This window comes from Plectropomus leopardus, chromosome 7 (genome assembly GCF_026936395.1).
Source record: "Plectropomus leopardus strain MGB_pleo_1.0 chromosome 7, ASM2693639v1, whole genome shotgun sequence".
NCBI classification, from domain to species: Eukaryota; Metazoa; Chordata; class Actinopteri; order Perciformes; family Serranidae; genus Plectropomus; species Plectropomus leopardus.
This window is the reverse complement of record NC_142182.1, coordinates 1,332,182-1,354,856: the sequence shown is the minus strand read 5'-3', so window position 1 is coordinate 1,354,856 and position 22,675 is coordinate 1,332,182. Positions and strand designations below refer to the sequence as shown.

At 41.8% G+C, this 22,675-nt stretch overlaps 2 protein-coding genes across 3 annotated transcripts in view; one reads left to right on the top strand and one right to left on the bottom strand.

Annotated features, from left to right (window-relative positions):
- The window catches only part of immp2l (inner mitochondrial membrane peptidase subunit 2), a 110,106-nt gene that overhangs the window by 76,654 nt on the left and 10,777 nt on the right, over positions 1–22,675 (top strand). The gene's annotated exons all lie outside the window — the stretch shown is intronic.
- Positions 1,594–21,351, bottom strand: LOC121950469 (leucine-rich repeat neuronal protein 3-like). Its single transcript, XM_042496482.2, has 2 exons — positions 21,036–21,351; positions 1,594–5,820 (listed from the first exon to the last, which is right to left on the bottom strand). The coding sequence occupies exon 2, from the start codon at positions 5,454–5,456 to the stop codon at positions 3,354–3,356; it is 2,103 nt and encodes a 700-aa protein (XP_042352416.2). The 5' UTR covers positions 5,457–5,820; positions 21,036–21,351; the 3' UTR covers positions 1,594–3,353.

Here is a 22,675-nt window from a genome sequence, read left to right as displayed (position 1 = left end):
GGTATTTCAGGCGATTGTTAAAATCTGAATCTTTAAAGGACATTTAAAAATATCAAGATATATATCGTGTATCCTGATATAACCTTACAATATCGTGATAATATTTAAAAGCCGTATCGTCCAGCCCTAATTCATTGTGACGATGTTTCTGTTCAGCTCTTTTGGCAAACTTTACAATGCTGAGGGGGCGTTTCTAGGATCTTAGGACATTTATAGGATTTTGGATGTTTCAGGGATTTCGAACGTTTCTAAGATTTTAGGACATTTATGGATTTTAGGCATTTCTTGGTGTTTAGGACATCTTTAGGGATTTTAGGATATTTCTAGGATTTAATGACTTTTCCTGGATTTAAAGCCGTATTGCTCAGCCCTAATTCACTGTGATGATGTTTCTGTTGAGGTTTTTTGGCATACTGTTAATGGGAGAGTCTTGAGGGGGCGCTACAGGGAGGTTGTTGCTTTGTTGGTGCGTGTGGAGTCCTTGAACCTGGTCTGTGTGGACGCTGTTTGGTGGGAGACATTTCCCCGGATCTGCCACAACATGTTGTGCCCTCAGCTGTGAGCAATTACTCACTCGGAGGAGCCCTTTTTCCATTTGGTTGTGTATTGGCTTTTTTTTCTTTATTTTCTTGACAGAGTTTAAAAAGGGATGAGATCTTTTTATGTTGTTTTGCTGTGAGGATTACACGTTGACATATCGTTGGCTCGGCGGGGATGAACCGGCGCTGAACCCAGCCGCACAGGTGAGGAAGGAAAGGAAAACGAAAAGCCTCTAAAACAACCTGTCATCTCCTTTATATAATCCGTTTTTTCTCATGCAGCTGCTCTCCTAAAGACCCAGACTGCTCTTCAGCGCACAGACTCTCTAATGAACCCGGCCGGGTTATCTCGTACGGGAGAGCACATCAGTAACATCGGCGCTGTGAGGCGTCAGCGCTGTCGTCCTCTGTCCTGTTTGGGACTGAAACTACTTTGTCCTGGTTTTTTGGTCCATTTGTCTCCTTCCCCTCCCCTGGCGGCTCGATGCGAGGCGCTTAACAAACGAGCCCAATAGTTGCTGAGCTGTTCCTGCGACGGCGGCGGTGTCTCTCCAGGGTCACCCGGGGAAGAGGATGGCTTGGGCGCCACGTTCTTGCTGACCTATTCACTACCTGCCTCTAATAGGTCATATTTTAGCTCCTGTGGCGGTGACAAATGGCCGCGCTCTAAAAGCCCTGTCCATGGTGCTGAAACTGGGTTGATCTATGACTGAGTCCCGCTGATAAATGCCTCCCATCAGTTTGCGCGTGACGCCGATTCATCACCTGGCTGAGGTTTGTGTTGGGAATCCATATTGGATTTTTAATGAAAGAGAATATAATGCAATTCAAAGTCAATGGGTTTGCCAATGCCCTCGCTTTTTAACACACACACCCATTAAGGTACATACACACACACACACACACCTACACACACGCAAAGACAAACAGTTTGAGATTGCATTTCCCTAACACTTTTAGAGCGGCCACCATGAAGGGCGGCCGCTGTAATTGTGTTTTTCTACAGACCTCGCACTCCTGCCGCCGCGTGATTCGGACGCAACAGGATTTATGAGCCTCGTCCAAACCAATCAGTGTCCTGCATCTTAGAGACGACGGTTTGTTTTTCTGGCAACACTTTCTCATCACAACTTGTCACATGTTGGTGCTTTGCAGTGGACTCAGCTGTCTACATGTTAAACTGGAGGATTCCTTCTGCGTCTGCTGTTGACGCTCCGGGATGGCGCTACCGTGATGTCGACACAAGCACATGGCAGCCGACGCCGGGACGTCAACAAACGCACATAATGGCTTGGATGGTTAGAATTTGGGAAAGGAGGGATTGTGAGGTGTAGAAAACCATCACATTGAGGAAGCAAACACTGGACTCTCATATGAAAGTCTGGGGTTTGTTGGACCTGCCTGCCATATAGGCGCTTATTTTATTACGTTTTTACAAGCAGCATTTCACCCTGACGCCTTCTTGCTGCGTTCTCAACAACCCCCGTCCGTGCACCAGACTGATACAGCAGATGCCGTCCGGCCAGCCGCCACTGATAATCACATCACGACTGCATTCTCACCTGACGCCGTCCAGCAGCGTTTTATGTGCATGTAAAAGGTGCTCTCTGGTGTGGCACATTAACGCCAAAAGCATTGACAAAGCGACGCTATTTTACGAGTGTGGAGTGAGATCAGGCTGGACATTTCTAGGATTTAAGTACATTTCTTTGAATTTGGGATGTTTTTCGGGTTTTAGGATGTTTGTATGATTTTAGGATGTTTCTATTTTTCGATTTAAAGACATTTCTAGGGTTTTAGGATGTTTTGGGGATTTTAGGACATTCCTTTGCTTTCAGGACATCATCAGGATTTAAGGATGTCTCTGGGACTTTAGGACATTTCTCAGATTTTTGGTAGTTTCTATGATTTTAGGACATTTCTAGTATTTTAGGGTATTTCTAGGATTTTAGGACATTTCTTGGATATTAGGATTCCTTTAAAATTTAAGGACTATTCAAGGATTTAAGGACATTTGTAGGATTTTAGGACATTTCTCGGATTATAAGACATTTCTCTGATTTTACGACATTTCTAGGATTTTAGGACGCCCAGCGGCGTACAATAACAATGTGTCGGGTTCTCTCTGGCTGCACTTTAAACTGATGACATCTAGCAGTGTATCGTGCGGACACAAAAGGTGCCATTTGGTATCAGGATCAAACGCTGACACTGTCAAAGAAAGTTGGAATGACAACGGGCTTCCAACAGACACATTTTAAAAGTGTGTCCGACTTTAAAGAGAAAAGCTTGTAGTTATAAGACACCACACAGGTTTAATGAAAAATGTATTTGTTCATAAAATTGTTTACATTATAGTCGGTTTAATTGTACACTAGACTAACATTTTTTTCATAATTCTTCTGCCGTTATAAACTATCTTCGCTTGGCACAGTTTAATGTAACACAGCAAAGAAAATGCTTTTTGCAGACATCGAAGCCGTCTCAACAAAGTATTTCAGAGAGAATAGTTCCTGTGCTGTGCTTAACTCTGGTTGCACTGCATGAATGACCAGTAGCCATGTAGATTATAGTCAAGATATCTGCCTGATTAAGCTCGTTATAATGACACAAGTTTGAAATACAAAATAGTCTTTGCATTTAGCCGTTTATGTAAATGTGTGTGAATTTTGCTCTGGTGCCTCCCGGCTGAGCTCCAGTGCAAAATGTCTTGTCAAAAGTCCTGAAAAGAGGGCACGTAAGTTACATTTCCCAGGGTCCGTCGCTCTTCATCGTCGCTTAATCCCAAAGTGCTTTAACAGACAAGGACGTCTCTTACACGGAGTCGTCCGGTAAGTCTATGACAGTGGCCGTCACCTTGACCCCAGACACTCCAAACTCCAGGAAAGAAAGGGAGGAGGAATGAGTGCTGGGAGTCAGCAGCGTCTCAGCCGGGTACGCTATCAGTTTCCTGTAAAACACTTGGCTGTAAAGAGACGTGTAGATGACGGAGCAAGCCACGGCAATCACGAAAAAAGACACGGCACATGTAGCCATCACCAGAGCGTCCCACCTCTCCGGTTTCCCTCTCAGGACCACCGCCTCCTTTGTGGTCACGTTGACGCAGTCCCTGCTGTATCCAGGCGATGCTGTGGCGACCTCCACACACACCTGGTAGCGAGTGGACGGCTGCAGCTGTTTGATGTGGTACTCTTTGACGTCAGCAGGAAGCCGGGCTGTGAATGGCGCCAAGGGCCCCCTGCTGTTGGCTAAAATGGACCAGTTTAGCTGTGACACCAACCCCCCCGAGCTGTCCCAGGAAACCCGCACAGAATGAGACTGGACCGATGTGATGTATACATGTAAAGGTTGATCCAAAAACAGGGAAAGGTATCCGTCCACCGCAACTGTCACGGACTTGAGGTCCGCTCCAACAAGGTTGTGGGCGATGCAGGTGTATGAGCCTGCTTCCTCCTCTGTGGTGTCGTAGAGGTCGAAGGTCCCCTCTGGGTGCATGTAGTACTTATCGGACACACTCCCGGGTAGGACCCTGTCACCTGAGGGTGTCACCCAGAAGATCTCCGGCTCTGGTTCTCCAAACGCCCGGCAGTGCAGCGACACGGAGCCCCCTTTACCGACCTCGACGCGGTTTGGGAGGCTGCCGGGTGAGATCAGCGGGAGGCAGATCTCCGTCATCTCCCTAAAGTGCACCTGGCGCACCTGCTGGCCTTGGTACTCCGGAGGCTCCACGCAGAACAGGGAGTCCGGCTCCATGAAGCGCACAGTGGTCCTGTTCATGTTGACCCAGCGGATGACGCAGTCACAGTGGATGGGGTTGCTGTGCAGGCTGACCTCCCGCAGGTTGGGCAGCGATTCCACGGTGGTGCGGTGGAGCGCGCTCAGGGCGTTGCTGTTCAGCATCAGCGTCTCAAGCCGCGGCAGCTTGTGGAAGGCGCGCGGGTGGATGTAGGACAGCCGAGGATTGTTGGTGGCCTCGATTTTTGTCAGCTCCGGCAGGTTGTTCAGGGCGAAACCATCGATAGACACGAGCTCGGGCATGCTGTTGATGCCGAGCTCCTTGAGGTGCATCATGCCCGTGAAGTCGCCTCTCTGGATCCGCTCGATCGGGTTTTTATTTAAGTCCAGAAACTTCAGGTTCTGGACTCTCGTCAGCGCTGCTCGGGGGACTCGATTGAGCAAGTTGTCAAAAAATGAGATGCTTTCCAAGTTCTCGAGGCCGACCAGAGCGTCGTCAGGCATTTCAGTCAAATTCATCTTGGCAAGCACGAGGCTCCGGAGGTTCCTCAGGGGTTTGAAGTTCATGTCTGACAGCTCGAGGATGGGGTTTTCTCCCAGCATCAGGATCTCCAGGCTGGGCAGATGCTGGAACCACTGGCTGTTGACGTTTGTCAGGCGATTTGAGTTGAGATGGAGCCTCAGCAGGCGGCTCAGGCCTTGGAAAGCTGCGGGGCTGATGGAGAAAATCAGGTTGTGGTTGATGTAAAACTCCTGCAGGCTGAGCAGGGAGGCGAGGCAGCTGTCAGAAAGCTCCTGAATCCAGTTCTCCTCCATGTGGAGCGACAGCAGCCGGGGCAGAGTCCCCAGACAAACATCGCTCACAGAGGAAATGTTATTCTGAGACAAGTCGATTTCAGTGATGTTGGCCAAGTAATCCAAACTTTTCTCCACGTTAACGATGTTGTTTGTCTGCAGCAGCAGCACCTGCGTGTCTGCGGGGAGTCGCTCCGGCAGCACCGAGAGACCCAAGTCATTACAGTCCACGGTGGCGGCCTCGGTGTAAATGGAGCTGGGTGAGAACCAGGGTCGTATCTCACATCGGCACAGTGTGGGGCAATGAGCGGCCCCCTCAGAGGCCACAACAAAAGCAGCCAAGAACAGCTCGGCCAGCAAACAAGCCACAACCGCTGCCTCCTTCATCTTGGCCCCGTATTCCCTTCAGCCCGTAATTGGCCCTTAAGGAGTCAGCTGTTAGCACTGTTAACTTTACAAATAAAAGCTCATTTGTTACTGCAGCGAGACAGAGTGGATTTCTGCTGACGCCCGGTCCCCGAAGCTTTGGCCTTGTTGTCTTCCAGCTTTTGGCAAGGAGAGGCAACCTTTCAGCTCGGTCCGTGCCAGGTTGTCACGCACGCCGTGATATGTCAAGGTCGATGTATCCTTCAGGGAGCGGCGGTGTGCAGCAGAGGGGCGGCTGAGGAATGCTGTGGCTCCGGCTGGGGACGAATCACTCTGCCTTCCATCATTATTATCCTCCGTCGCTGTCACCGGTGTCAGTTTCCATCTGGGGAGACAGGAGAGAAAAAAGGGCCGCTTTAACACCGTGTCGTTGAGATATGAAGGCATATTGACATTTAGGAATATTGAGACTTATTAAGTCTTTTCAGCCTCATAGGATTTTATTGCTTTCCTCGCACCGTCAGAATTGTAAGTTATGATTAACTTGACCTTATGTATGTGATTTGACAGGTTTGAAACCAAAAACGGTACTTTTTGAGTCTCTGTGTGTGGCTGAAGGGCAAAATAATTGCTTTTTTTTTAGTCAAAGCAGTGAAATAAAATTGTCCTAGACAAGACGAAGTGCTGAAATGATGCTCACAAGTCCCCATTTTACCCCCATGATTGTAATTAAGAGCCCCCTCCCGCACTGCGCTCCTGTTGTGAACAGTGCACCTGTGCACACTTATCAGATCACCCACACACAACAACACGCCGACAGTTTGCCACAGACGACACACATAGACTGGAGTCGTAGATCCACACCAAATATCTGCAGAACGAGCTCGCAGCGAGTCTCGTGCTGCGACTTCTCAGCAGTTTTTTTTTTTTGCATAATTCATGAGGCGTTGGATGGATGTTGTTGGTGCAGGTGACAGGTCTACAGCGAGCTCTGCCTATGTCGACTGCACATATTGATGTTTTGATTAATTTGTGACCTTGAGAGCAGAAGCCAGAGCCGAGCGTGCGACAGTAGATGAAGCTGTCGGCAAAGTGCGGAGCAGCCGGCTGCCGATGAGGACGAGCGATGACATTTCATGCATATATTAGCTTGTTTATGGCGGTCTGTGTGGACAGGTTTGCAAAACTTCAAGAGTTACTCCCTCACTTTATCCCCCGTCTCTCTCTTTCAAAGTATCAGAATAAACATCCGATAAATTGCAAAGTAGGTTTTAACATAAGTGGAACGCAGTATTTTTACTCAAGCACATTGGACTTCATGACAGTTTTGAACCAACATTTTTTCAATACTTTAAATATTCTAAAAAATATTCTAAAATCCTAGAAATGTCCTTAAATTCTATGAACAACCAAAAATCTTATAAATATCTTAAAATCCTTAAAACAACCTAAAATCTTAGAAACGTCAACAAATCCTAAAAACTTCATAAAATCCTACAAATGTCCCAAAAAATGTCCTAAACTCTGAGAAACATCCTAAAATCCTAGAAACATGTATGTGGCTGCTGCCACTGGCCCCTGGCCCCTGGCCCCTGGCCCCCTGTCATTTGCAGAAGTGGCCCCCAAACAAAGCAGTTCAGTTCTGTAACATTTAATGCAGCATTTGTGTTGCAGCATTTTTCATCTGGGAATTTAAACATTTTTTCTTTTGTTGTGAATTCATCCTCCACATCTTCCGCTCACAGTCTCGTCCAGGCGGCTCCTCGACGACGTCAGAACAAACTCATCTGCCATCAAAGCACAAAACTCTTCATTCAGTCGACATAAAATCAGGAGATATCGGATAGTAGTTTGTTTTTTTTTCCCTCACAGTTCCGTGTGATCGTAACGTGGCTCGCCTGCATCCGCTCGTTTTGTGTTTCATTCTCATGCAGCTCATTAAAACCCTCGCAGGCGTCCGAATCCGTCGCCCAGAGACTCGGGGACGCCGCTGCACTGTATCTAACGTTACACGGTTCTGTAATTGCCTCTCCGCAGAGATGGAGACACGTTTAGGTACAGTATTTAGGCAACAACAAAAACAACTTGTATGCTAATGGAGCCGGCGTGGTCTGAATGTTAAATGGAGTGTTTAATGGTGGATGTTTTCTCTTCTGGTTGGAGAGCGTGCTCTCAGGAGACGCTGCTGCTGCTGCTGCTGCTGCTGCTGCTGCTGAACGCTAATTTAATTTCTCCTGTCTATTTCCACGATGCGTGCACACTCATTTCCCTCTTATTACTTAACAGTAAGAGCCTGCAGTGACTTCCCTCACGCACACACACACACACACACACACACACACACACACAGATGGAGAGGTGGCTGACTGTCATGATGCTCTGAATGTGGAGTTTTTGGTACGTGATTTCTGCAGCTTTTAAATGTTGTTTTTTCAACTCAGAAGACAATTTTATGTAAACGAGATCCAGATTTTGATCTAAATTTTAGGATAACGGCGTCTCCTTGCAGACTGCAGTGATAAATGTGACATAATTGCAGCAGTGATTCAGAGCAGCAGGAGCAGCAACATGAGGACGTCAGTAGAGGGGTTTCCATTTCAGATTTGCAAAAAGTTAATTTTCGAAATGTTGATAAAACACAATCATGACATGACTGCGTTTGCATGTAGCGATGACGTGTGACTCAAACAAGTTAGCGAGCGCAAACGGGTTGCATGTTGGACATTGAAAAGAGGGTTTTTTTTGTGTTTTTTCTTTACCAAAATTGACTTTTCCATTAGTCGTATTTTACATTCACATTTTCAGTTGTGCATTTTGAGGGTTAATGGAAACTCGCCTGGTCTGGTTTTCATTTGAACTTGTACAAACCTGCAGCTACCAGAGACGCTCAGGTTGTCGTCTGTTTTGACAAATTTGCGAGTTGACTTCTGTAATAAAAAGTCAACATTAAGTGGACGTTATATATATATATATACCTGAAATACCACCGAGCATAAAAACGTTTTTGTGATAAATGTGTTTTTTTCACATTCCCTCCTGACACGATTTGACCTCAGAGGTCAGAGGTCATAATCTCTGCCTTTATTTTATTGCCTGAGGAAGAACTGGTTTGTGCTTGATATCGCAGAGCGAGCGAGAGACTGGTGTTGTTGGGATTCAGTATGTAGTGATGCATCCTGTGAGCGGCGAGCAGCTCTGATGAACCCGGCAGCCCGAGCACCGAGTGCTGAGTACCGACGCTCTGTGAACGGATTAAAGCCGCCCAAATGTGAAATATGTATGTATTTCTTAAACAGAAGAGCGAGAGAGACAGCGGGGGGGCCGGGGGGCCGGGGGTCAGGGGCCGCAGCTTTCAGGGCGCCGCCGTCCTAATGTGGCAGACTTCTCATAAAGTGGTCCCTCTCCGCCATGTTTTATTCAGCACCCACTGATACACGGCGCTACACACAGCCTGCCGCCCTCACACAGCCGCCCACAGTTCACTTTTTAGACCGATATTTAGGTTTTTATTTAACCCTTTAAACCCGGAGCGACATCCTGTTTTCCGTGCTGCTTTAGACGCCTTTAACAAGCATTTCGACTTTTAAACTCTGAGCAAATTGGTGCATTTTTTCTTTCAAAAATAGAAAAAAGGCATTAAGCAATTTGGTAAGGAATAAAAAGCTCTTTTTTCATGTGTTTCTTTTTTGTTATTTTTACTTTCATTTTTCTCTTTTTTTATTTTGTTTTGACCTCTTCAAACTAATTTGTAGCCAATTTTCTTATACTTTTAACTAATTTGTATATTATTTCTATAACATGTTTATTTTCCATAATGCATTTACTCACCTTACAGTTAACCCTTTGAAATCTGGAGCAACATCATTTCTTTTGCTGCTTTTAGACGCTTTTAACAAGTATTTAACCCTTTGAACTCTGAGCAAATTGGTAAGACATGTTCCAAGAATTGCAAAAAACTAGTAGAATTATTTTGTAAAAGCAAAACAAATTGTCGTAATTTTATATTTAAAACTATTTTACAAAATTGGTATTTATTTTAAGCACTTTTTTCCTTAAGCTTTTTTATTTTATTTTATTTTTTTACTTTTTTCCCTTTTTGATTTGTTTTGATTTTGTCAGAACAAATCAAAAAGGGAGTCAGCAGGCTGTCCTTTAACCCCTCGACGTCAGTTTTCTTGTGCTGTGCTGAGACGCCTTTCACAGGATTTTCTTGAAACTTGAAGAAGAAATCAAATCAAAGGGTTAAAGACCAGCGACGTACCAAGCGTCCACTGTCTGACCTCTGACCTCCCTGTGTGCAGCAGGAAACTGAGATTTTTTTTTTCACATCAACAGAGGAAGAAAGAAAAAAAGACATGAAACGAGCTCATGTGCTTTTTCCTCTCAAGGACATCTCATGCTGCAGATCTCAGCTTCAATCCAATTTATTTCTAAAGCGCGATCAAAGCGGCTGCAGACCACATTTTGATATAAAAATCCATCCGCTCTATCAGCCCGAATCACAGCGAGCACTGTCTGCACCATCTGAGACTCACTTTGTCCAAATTAGTTTGTGCTGTCGGCGTGAGAGCGTCCTCAAAAAACCACCTGCTGCAGAGGATGATGGTAAAAAGATTTTTAGAAGAAAAAGTTAAAAAATTAAATGAATTTAATCCTCTAAAACCTGGATCAACATCAGTTTTCTTGTGCTGCTTCAGAGGAAATTATCCAGAAATTAGCAAAATGTGCACAAAAACTACCTGAATATTAACACCAAAAAAGCGAAAAATAAATAAACAAAAATTGGTGAAGTTTTAAAAAACTGCTTAAAAAATTATGACAATTTTATTTAAAATTTTTTGAATATAGTTCGCTATTGATTTTTCCTGTAGCTATTTTTTTTTAAAGAATGTTTTTAATCTGTTGATTTCTTGCAGTTTCTGGGATTTTACTTACCAAGTTGCTCCCAATTTTTCAGTGTAAATGCTTGTAAAAAGTGTCTTACTGCCGTACAAAAAATGTGATTTCAGTCCAGCAGAAAAAAATAAATATATCAAAAATAAGTGAAAGATTCCCCCCAAAAATGTATTAATTACCATAATAATTAAAAATTTGAAATCAAAGGGTTAAAATATTAAACACGACTCATCTTTGGTCCTCCATACATTAAATAATTTCTAAGAAATTTATCTCCAAAATAACCAAGCCCTCTCCTGGGCCCCTGGGGCCTCTGGGGCCGCCAGCATTTGTAGCTGCCAATCTGTCCGACATCCAGCCGTGCTGTGCAGACGAAGAGCCGATTTTAAAAAAAATAAATAAAGAGGGAACAAAGTGGTCAACAGAGGAGGATTATTTCATCCATATATATATATATATATATATATATATATATATATATATATATACACTCTGTCATCAGCTGGTTTTAATCTCTGCAAACACACTGAGCTTTTTCTGCATCAACTCATCCTCAGCACGCAGCAGCAGATGGAGATGGATTTCAGCTCCTTAATATCTGAAGCATGAGTCAGTTCACTCTGTAGAATTAACCCTTAAAAACCTGGAGCGACATCACTTTCCTTTATCCTGCTTTCAGACGCCTTTCACAAGTATTTAAACCTTTGAACCTGAAACAAATTAGTGGGTTTTCTTTCAAAAACATGGGAAAAACAAGAAGCAACTTAATCAGAAATGTTTGACTAATGTCAAGAAATTTGTAGATTTTCTAAATTATTTGTAAAAAGCTAGGGTAAAAATATAATTATCATAACTGCATTTTGAAATTATGTTACAGAATTACAATTTTTTTATATATTTATTTTCCTTACAAATTTTCAGGTAATTCTCTTTTTACTTTTCTTTTTAAGCTTATTAAGCTTTAAGCTATGATTTTAATATAATAATATTATGACTTTTTTTGTAAATTGAGAAGTTTAATGTTGCAATATTGCAGCCTTTTTTGTCATTATTTACGAGTTTAATCTCATACTATGAGGATAAACTCCTAAATATTATTATTATTATTATTATATCAATCTAATATTACAATTTTTTTAATCAAAATTTCGACTTCATTCTTCTAATACTAGACTTTATTTTCAAATCTAACCTATTTTTTGTTGTTTAACATGGCCCTAATCGTCTTTATGCATAAAATAATGTAATATCTCAGAGACAGGGTTGGCGTGCAGACACACCTGACAGGTGTAGTGTTTCTTGCTGTGGGAAGTGAAACTTGACCTAATTGGCTTGAAATAAAGTAATAAATAAGTTAAAATAGAAAAATGTACAAGAAAAATTCGCCAAAAACATACAAACAAAAAACATGGAAAAAACAGAAAACAACCACAACAACAAAGAAGCAAGGAAATTACCTGGAAAAAATTACCTGTTGCTTTAAATCACAATAATTGTGTAAAAAAAAAAAAAAAAAAAATTCACTTGTGATGATTGTAAAAAATATAGTTTTCTTGACATTTTACACTTGCAATTTTTGCAAAATTTCTTGCCAAGTTGCCCCCCCCCCCTTTTTTTGTCTTTTTAACGACAATTTTTAACGACAAAATACAAAATATAAGTACAATTCACCATATATTCATAATCTATTAAAAAGAGATTATAGAAATGGCTTTCTATAAAAATAATTGTTTTTTTTTTTGTTTTTTTTTTAAAAAAGTGATTTAATAATGTAGCATAAAATTTCATCTGTCTATTTTTAATTTTCTGAGAATTTTGATCACAGACTGTAAATAAATATTTCTATGCAGTTTTCGGGTTTGATTTTGATTTAATTGTAAAAGCAGGAGAATTTTATTTTGGAAATCTGTGAAGCGAAGGCAGGTGACCTCTGACCCCTGGTGGGCGGAGTGAGGTACCGACGTACCGAGAGACAGAGGGAAAAGATGTGTACAGCTCAGAAGAACTGGATACCTGCTTCAGAACAAGAACTTGCTTATTAACAGTCGGATGGACGTTGTCCTGTTCGGAGACGTTTTGGACTTACTGGGACTTTGGACTCGGTGAGTTTAAATTAAGTCAAACATGCTAACAGCTAACGGGGCTAGCGAAGTGAGTTTTATTGAAAAGATGATTTATTGAGCGGGATCTGATAATATTTGTCAGCTATACAGTTTATATGGATGTTGTAGAGTGTGTGTGCGAAGACTGCGGCTGCACACAGTGAAGTAAAACGTACTCAAAGAGGGTTTTTTCGTGTGTAGTTGACCGCGGCGTCACGCAGTCGCCATTTTGGGGCTTCGGGAGAGAACCGTTACCTGTTCGTGTCACTACATCCCATAATACTTCCATGATCCATCGTCATTGTAGAGGAATCCGACGGCTGATTTTTGTGTTCCGCCATCTCGCAGCACAACCTTATATGTAGGGCTGAGCGATAAAACCATAACGATATCAATCGCGATATAACGTTAACTCGATTGAAATATGAGACGTAGTCGATATTATGTGAAAAGAACGCATTCCAGCCATGTTTTGACTGATAACACGAACAGCCAATGATAATAAGAACAGAGCTGCAAGGAACCAAATGCAGTGAAGGACTTTGTAAACATCTGAGTGTTTGACAGCCACAGCATTTCAGCTGTAATCAGACTTTGGATGAGTTATTTAGAAACAGCAGGACGCATCGCTCCGTGTCTCATCCAGCCGCTCCGCTGAGCTCTCATTATTATTACCAGGGGCAGATGTAATATTTTGGGGGCCCGGGGCCACAAGCACATGAGCTTATTTTCAGCCTTTCTCTAACTGTGAATGTCGGCAGGCTGTTGGCAGCTATAGGAGAAGTAGGCCGACTCAAACGTTTTTAATTCGTGAGTAAAATGATTAACAGCACAGAAGTTTGACAGAAGCTGAAGTCAGAGTCCTGCAGTCAGGAGAGGTTGGACTATTATCAGCACAATGTGCTTCAATTTACTGAAGTTTGTTTCAGATGGAGCTTTTCATTTTTATATAATGCTGGAAAGTTTAATAAATAATAATAAATCACATGTTTATTACACTCCAACACACCATGGTCACATGACACTGTGTCAGTGAACTATGAGGGCAAAAAACAAACCACAAAAACAAAGAATTAATCAAAGTAATCGTTTTTTAATCGTAATCAAAGTAAAATGTTAAATTAATCATGATATTGATTTAAGGTACGATGATCGGACCTTTGCTTGGAGGAAATTTTAGTAACTGGACCTCTTTGAATTTTGTAGGTGATGCCTGTTTACAGTATATTTGTCATGTTCAGTGTCTGTCAGAAATGTGTTGGTGTGGGTTGAAAGCATTGTGACTTATTTCAAATCTGCGGGGGGTGTATTTTGTTTATTATTTTCAATATTTGGGCCCATTTTCTTTTGATGATTTTATTTTTTTGTCTTTTCTTCCTTTGCTGATATTACTGTTAAAGGTTAAATGTGTTAAATTTCACTTCACTTGCAAAATTTGAAAACAAGTTGTCAAACTAAACCTGTCCAGTTGGTCTCATTAATTATCTGTTGTGCTCCAGCAGTCGAACTTCGGTGTTGGTCCAGTACGTAAGTGAATATTGAAGTTTAAATTTAACATATTGAAGTGGGTGTTACACAGCTGCTGATTATGCACAAATCATTTAAAAAAGTCACTGTATTATTTATGTTTAATGTCAGTTTTGCGAGAGAGGAGTCGTTTGGTAACATTAGTGTATTCTCCGTTGAGGCTGTAAAGACAGCTGTGACTGCGATAACCTTGGAGGTGATGATGACTCGATCAGCGTTTAATAAACTGGTAATTAGGTCGTGTTGTTGTCGTGGGACTCAGTCTGCTGTCTGTCTTCCATCTGTGCTGTTTGTTCTGGGACGTCTTTGTTTTCTGTGGAGATCAAGTCACCGTTTGTCTTTTTGGTTCAGAAGTCAGTGTATTCAAAAGTTATCTGATGTGTTTCCAGTCCATCTGCTAACTCGTGTGTTACTGGTTTAACTGGAAGCTTTTCTGTCCAGTTTCTTTACAGCGAAGACGATGATTTAGAGAAGTTGTAGAGATGTTATGAGTTTTAATTACTTTCTTAAAAGCCATTTTAATAACAGAAGGCATTTTATTGACCAACTAATTTGTTTATTTAATTGAGCCAATAATCTTTGTTTGAAAGTGTCAGGAGGTTTAAGAAATGTGAGTGGGATTTCTTTCAATGCCTTCCTCATGGGGAGAGGGCAGTGACCCTGTGAAAAGAAGAAATTACCCAAAAATTAATGAGAAATTGTGAAAACTACAAAAAATTACCATAAACTTACGAAAAATAAATACATGAATAGATCAATAGAAAGAAAAGAGGAAAAAATGAAATGACTTGAAAAAGTGCTAAAAAATAATAATAATAATCGAATCATTTTGTAACATAATTTTAAATATGTAAATATGTTTATTATGTATTTATTTAACAATTTTTAGTGATCTCTTTCAAGAAAAAACATGGAAAGAAGGCAATGAGCCAAAAAGAAAAAAATACCCCAAAATTAACAAAACATGACTGAAAACTAAGAAAAAAATGCCTGAAAATTAGCTAATACATAAAAAATTTAAAAGAAAGAAAAGACAGAAAAAGCTAATAAATAAAAGAAGGAATAGCCTGGAAAAAGTGCCAGAAAAAATGAATAATTTTGTAACCTCATCATAATATGTAATTTTGTTAATTATCAATATAGCCTTTTAGTGATTTCTTTCAAAAACTTTGGAAGTGGGCAATGAGAAGCAAAAGAAGAAATTACCCCAAAAAAGCAAAAAACTACAAGAAAAGTTTTGTTGAGAAAAAGGGTGGAAAATAATTAAAAAAATTATAATAATTCTTTAGCATAATTTTAAATATGTAATTATCAAAAGGATGCATGTAGTTTTTTCCCTAACTTTTTTCTGTTTTCCCTAGATATTTTTCCCTAGCCTTTATAAAAATACTTTTCTAAATTTATTAAGTTCTTATCATTTTTTGAACATTTCTTACCAAGTCGGATTATGCCTTTTTCTTGCTTTTTTTGTTTGTTTTTTTAAGGTTTAAATAGGCCTACTTGTGAGAAGATGTCTAAAAGCAGCACAAGAAAAATGACGTCGCTCCAGGTTTCAAAGGGGTTAAATAAAGGTGGTGATAAGATTTTGCACTTTGGATCAATAATAAACCCTCCTGATTTCATTAAGAATCAGCGCATGGATTAAAGTCATGATCACGAGCTGCAGAGAGTCGAGGCAGAACAGCGTGTTCCCGCTCCGTCTCTCTCCTCTTTAATTGATTTCAGCGGCTGTTATTGGCACCAAACTGAAAGGACGATATCGCCAAAACATCAAGATAAGATCAACATTTCTGCACTAAATCCCTCCTCCTCTCCTTCTTCCAGCCGCCATCGATTTACCATTAAACCAGTCCCATGTGACTCCCATCCACCAGTTCCCTCCTCCTCCTCCTCCTCCTCCTCATCCTCCTCCTCCTCATCCTCATCCTCCTCCCCCCATCACACACGCTCCTTGTTAGCATCGCCAGCATTAGGATTCGCACTTAGCCTCCACTCCCACGAGCCACACTTCTCTCTTTAATCAGCCGCCCGACTACTGTTAATTACCCTCACACACACACACACACACACACACACACACACACACACACTTTGAGGCTGTAAACACACTGATCTGAACAGTGTAACCTCTGTTTGTCGGTTTGTGGCGGTGCATGTACAGAGCCGCAGTCACCTGTGTGTTGCGTGCGGAGGTGGCGGCAGCAGATGGTTTTTATATCCACTCTGACAGGTTGCTGCATACAAAACTGACGCTGCTGCCTTTCACTTTTTACTCCGTGCCGACGCGCCGATCTGTTCTGGCTACTGCCTGTCAGGACCAGAGGACGCATTTAAAAACAGGCCAATCGCAGCCGCAAAGATCGAGTTAAGAGTTCGGATAACGGCATCAGTACCCCGAAATCCACTGAACTGACCTTAAAGCAGGGCTTCAGTGACTGAGGGCTAATTTAGTCAGCCGGCGTATGATCGAGGGCCACACAGGAAGAAAACCAAACATCTTTTTCACCTGATTTGGCTTAAATGCCGTTAATGTGTCAAACTCTGACCTGCTGACTCCATATAACTGTTGATGGAAGTTGTATAGAGAAACTTTATCAGTTTAGTTTAGTTGCACACAATTAAGAAGTGCATGAAATCCAGATGATTATAAACACAAAAAATACATTGGGAGAGGCCAAGAACCCCCCCCCCATATCATATCTTATCTCTTCATACCGTACCGTATCTTTTCATACTCTACTGTACTATATGGTATCGTATCTTTTTGTATAATACCATATCAATCATATCATATTGTAACATACCGTACTGTACCATACTGAATTGTATCTTTTCATACCGTATGGTTTCATATCGACCGCATCATATTGTATCGTATTGTGCCGAACTGTACTGTACCATACTTTATTGTATTATATCTTTTTTGTATAACTGCCACATGTTGAAGTTTACGTCACTTGTGTTTCGTACACAGCTACCCAAAACCACAATCTCCTCCTAAACTTAACCAAGAGTTTTACCAACCAAACTGGGACCACTTCACAAACTGGGACCACTTCACAACATTTTATTTGGTTTTGTTCTTTTTTCTTTTCTTCTCTCTTTTTAAACTGATATCCAGGTGAATTCCTTGTACTTTTTACTTACTTCTTGCTAATTTTGCAGTCATTTCTTCTTCCGTTGCTCATTGCCCTCTTCCCATGTTTTTGAAAGAAATTAAGCCAGGCTGCTCAGGTTTCAAAGGGTTAAACCTGTTGTTTTGAATACATAAATCTTTTGTAGTTCATCTATATGATGTTCTCAAAGCTGATTGAGTTTTCTCTCCTATGCCAAGAATAAATTGTAGTGAGAATATAGAAATCATTTTTAATGTTTGCAGGTATCATGTTTCTTTTTTCTTGGTCTTGTCTAACGTGGTATTATAAAATGTGGACTGTGGTTCACGTGTCTAAATTATCTTATAATAATGAGCAGAGTATTGTGTGTTAAAGCTTTGGATCTTAGCCCAAACCTCTACAAAAAAAATATCTAATTTCTAAAGGGTTAAACTTGATTTGTTACTATTCCCAACTTTACTAGAAATATAGAAAAAATAGAAATAAATATTTACTGGAAGTTTATTCAAACATTTGTATGAGATTCATGATTTTTTGAAACAGCAATATTTCCTCTGTTTCTTGGACGGACGCTTGAGGGAGAATTTCTTGGAAAACAAATCCAGTCTGTAATAAACGGTGATAGAAACTCATTTGTCACATAAATTATGATGTATGCCCGGGCTCCATCTCATTGTGGGAGTGCTTACGAATGGATTTTGACCTCCTAAACTATCTGTCTTAAACTGTCTCTGCAATCTGCACCGACACCTCCACAAAAATCAACAAGTCTGCGTCAGAACGTCACGGAGTGCTTCAGGTCATCAGACATCAATACGGCCGACATTAGATCATGTTCAACAGCAGCTCGCAGGATGAATCAACACTAATCCATTTAGGACCTGTTTCTGTGTTTTTCAGTTTCAGACCAGAAACTGAACTCCACCAGAGTCTTAAAATACCCAACATGTGAAAAATTATTTTCTTCAGAAAATATCTTCATCACAATAAGACTGAGCCAAAAAGGCACTGTTGTGTTTATGTGTCAAACTCCCCAAATCTCTGCAAAGCCTTTACATCAGCTCAAGTTGACCGGCGGACTCAACAAGGACAAAAAAAATTATCTCTGTAGGTCGTCACTGAGGGTTACTTGAGATGTCCCAAAATCCTAGAAACATCATAAATTCCGAGAAATGTCTTAATCCCAGAAATAATCGCAGGAATGTCTAAAGTCCAGTAAAACAACCTGAAATCTTTGAAACGTCCTATTTTTCCGAGAAATGTCTAAAAATCCTTGAAATGTCCTGAAATCCTCCAAATGTCCTACAATCCCAGAAACATACTAAAATCCCAAAAATGTCCTAAAATCCTACAAATGCCTTAAAATCCCAGAAATGTCTTTAAAAAATCTCAAAATATCCTAAAATCCCAGAAATGTCACAAAACCCCAGAAATGTCCTGAAATCCTCAAAACGTCCTAAAATCCTAGACGCTTTCTAAAATCCAAGAAACGTCTTAAAATCCTAGAAATGTCCCAAAATCCCAGAAATGTGCTGAAAACCTAAAAATGTCCTAAATATCCTAAAAGCCTAGAAATGTCCTAAAAATGTCCTGAAATCCTATAATTGTCAGCAGGAGCGTTTATTGGTGTGGTACGGAGCAGTGCATTCTGGTAGTTGTAGGTTTTCTACCTTAAGCAAAAGAGTTTTTTTCTGTTTTCACTGGTTGTGTAGCACCGATTTCTAAAGTATTTGCATATTTTTTCTGCGGCGTAGGGCTGTGAGACATTTATTTATTTTAGTTTCATTTTGTTGTTGTTGGTAATCTCTATGACTATTTTGTTCAATTAAACAATTTGTATTCCTTTTATTGCCATTTGGCTGGTCATTAGTCACTTAAATACGCTGTCATCTGTCTGACTGCGGTGTCTGACAGCTGTCAAGTTGTGACGCATCTGCTGCTGCGCAGAGGATTGTGGGTCAGAATGACCAGATAAACATACTGGTTTTACATACTGCAAAATCCAGTGGGATATAGTGCAACATCCTGGTATTTTTGGCACACTGCATTTGACACAATGTTCATTTGGACATACTAAATCTTTTTTTTGTCATACTGTGCAGTATGGTAGTGTGGGTATTGGACAGATAATCTTGATTTTTATTTGATCAGTGCTGCCTAGTTTTACCGTTTGATCTGGTTGTAGTCCCTGTTAAAGAGAGAGAGGGAGGGGAGGGTAACTGGAAAATGCGGAAGTACAGCTTGCAGTTGGTGCAGCAGTGAGGCTGCGCACTGCCGCAGGAGTATCTGGGCACTGGTTAGATGGAGGAAAGTTAACCACAGTTCATCTGCAAGTAATGCTCACATTGTTTTGATACAAAGCTGGTTGAAGAACTGTGAAATATCCCTTTACATTTTAGTTGCTGTAAAATTAGTCTTATATCTAATTCCAAGTGACATTAAAAAGTCTTAAAAGTCTTAAGTTTAGCTTGTCTCGGGCTGAAAGAATCCTGTTATAACCTGCTGTTATTGTCAATTAATCCTTTGAAACCTGAGTAAATTGGCTTGATTTCTTTCAGAAAAATTGGGAGCAACAAAGGAAAAAAATGACCTGAAAATTTCGTGAAAAGTATATAAAAATAAACTGAAAAGAAAGAAAGAAAATATCTTGGAAAAGGTGCTTAAAATGCTTAATAATTCTGTAAAATAATTTTAGATATGTAATTCAGATCATCACAGGAATAGCTTTCCCATTTTTTCCCCTTTTTTCCTAAACATTTTTCTTTCTAGTGTGTAGTTGTTTTTAGGTAGATTTTTTTTTTCTTCAGGTAAATTTCGAAATTATGGAGCCATGTCTTGTTAAATTTCTCAAAGCTTTTTTCTTTTTTGCTTGCTTTTAAAACTAATTATCTAAATCTATGAATTTCTTCATCTGAAAGCAGCTCAGGAAGAGTGACGTTCTCCAGGTTTCAGAGGGTTAATCAGCTCTGGAGGTCACTTTGGAGGCGATCCGCCTGATGTTGTCAGTTAAATGAAAGTGTCGGCATGTTTTGCTCGTTCAGCCTAATCAGAGTAAATGTGCCGCGAAGCCCTCTGAGAAATCATGTGACAGAGACGAGCGTTGACGTACGGCTGGTGGCGCCGTGCGGAGCGCTGCGTCTTTAAAGAGTGACGCTGCTGCATGTTGACGTGAGAAAACTCGGCTCCGCGGGGCTGCGACCCCTTTTACTTGACCCCCGTTTAGCCCGGGTACAAATTTCAGCTGAGAGACGCCTTCAGTGTGAAAGATGAGCAGCTCAGATACAGCAGGGCTGAGGACGGAGGGAGGGAGGGAGGGAGGGAGGGAGGGAGAGATGGAGGTTCTGGTAAATTAGGCAGGCAGTGGTGTCTCTCCTCCCTGCAGCCCATCCTGTGACCTGCACATCTAAACTCTGCCGTGCACACTCAGCCTCCTCCTGACTCATGTTGGCTCGTCGCACGGCGGTGCGCGGACACTTTCACCTCGTTAGCGCTCCGGAAGCACCCCGGCGTCTCCGTGTCCTCGGGGGACATGTAGCTTGTTAACGTGATCCCCCGGGTTGTTGAAATCTTTCCTGCTTCTTTGACTTTGACCCGATAAAGACAAAAACACCTCCCACTGCCTTCCCCAAAAAAAACCCCGTCCTCCGGTCTTGTTGCCGCCTTTTCTCTGACTTCGAGGGGACGAACCTGTGGAGCGACAGCGCCGACTCATCTGCGCTCGCACGGAGACGGTGAAAACGCTGCGGCTCACACCACAGCATCGTCCACAAACCTGCGACAAAAATCCCCCCCAGCCCTGTTTTCTGATTCCCCTCAGCTGTCAGAACCGCAGGCTGAGCCGCCACTGAGCCGCCACAGCGCTCAAGGACTACCGCAGTCCTCCCAACACACACACACACGCGCACACACACACACACACACACACACACACACGAGTCATACTGCCGTGAAACACTCACCAGCAGAAGCGGTATCCATCACGTCCCATGCAGCAGCAGATATTCAGCAGGTATTCCTGGCATGGCTGCAGCAGCACAAAGCGTGTTTGTGTGTATGTTGGTGTGTTTGCGCGCGTGTGTGTGTGTGTGTGTTTTGTTTAAGGCGTGCAGCGCTGCATGTTAACATCCAGCAGCAGCAGCTATTTTCCTGTTTTCCTCGAGTATCTCCAAGAAGCAGCGTCTCCTCTCCACAGCGACACAGAGATGTGGAGAAAGGAGAGAGAGAGAGGCTGTGTGTGTGTGTGTGTGTGTGTGTGTGTGTGTGTGTGTGTGTGTGTGTGTGTGTGTGTGTGTGTCAGAGAGAGAGGGGGGGAATTAAAAGGAGAGGGGGAGAGAGACACTGAGAGTGAATGATAGGTTGTGTTTGTCGTTTCTCCATCCTTCCTCTCCTCTGCTGCTGGAGAGATCATCCATCACTCTATTACACACACACACACACTCTCACACACTCTCACACACACTCACACACACACACACACACACGCTAGTACACACACACACACTCCAGCTCCCCAGAGACGAGCCAATAAGCGCTCGCTTCTGCAGCTGTCGGTGAAGCTGATTGGCTCAGCGAGCTGTCAGTCAGTCAGTCATGATCCTCCGTATCCCCACGGCAACCAGGAGGAGGAGGTGTGGGGTTTTTTTTGTCACAGTCATGGAAAACTTGGAAAAGTCATGGAATTTCACTGTCACACCCTCCAGGCCTGGAAAGTTTTGCAAAGTCCTGGAACTTTGTCGTGTGAGATTGTTGCAGTGAACTTGCGTGGACAGTAGAGATGCACGATATTTAACATAACGACTCATTTGTCCGATATTGGTACAAACACGTTTTAATTGTATTAATCGTCAGGTCTCTTCTGTAGTGGAAATCACGTCATATTGTGCAGACGCTTGTCGTGACGGCTGACCAGCAGATGGAGACGTAAAATAAAATTGCTGTTTCACTGAGATATTCATTCATTGTGCAAAATAAGAAAAAATGCTTCAACTCAGGGTTGGTGTTTTCTACATGTTCACTTTTATCGGTTTGTCACATCAGCAAAAATCTGTATGTTTGCCGAATATTTCAGCTTCATGTGCTGTTTCTAGGATTGCAGTACGTTTTAGGATTTTAGTACTTTTCGAGGATTTCAGGATATTTCAAGGGTTTTAGGGCATATTTAGGATTTTAGGACATGTCTATGTTTTTGGACATGTCTTAAGCTTTCAGGATAATTCAAGGATTTCGGGACTTATGTAGGATTTTAGGACATTTCTCAGATTTTAAGACATTTTGGGGATTTGAGGACATTTCTAGTATTTTAGGACATCAGTGTCTCAGCTGTGTCCTCTGTCGGGGGTGTGGGGGATCCTCCTCTGGCTCTTTTTTGATGCTGTTTTATGTCTCTGACACCTTATGGAGACTAAAAGGACAAAAACTATTCACAGAGTCAATCACTTTTTTTTCAGTGTGAATTAGAAAATTGTACCTGAGAGCCAGATCTGGCTGTAAGTTGAGAACCAATGCTGTCAAAGCGTGAGAATAATTTGCATTATATTATCTGTGTTGTCATTCATTTCTGCTCATCCGATCAGAGTCAGAGGCTTTAAAAAAAACGAGC

Coding starts and splice junctions, on each gene's coding strand:
- LOC121950469 (XM_042496482.2), bottom strand. CDS start 5,456: ATGAAGGAGGCAGCGGTTGTGGCTTGTTTGCTGGCCGAGCTGTTCTTG.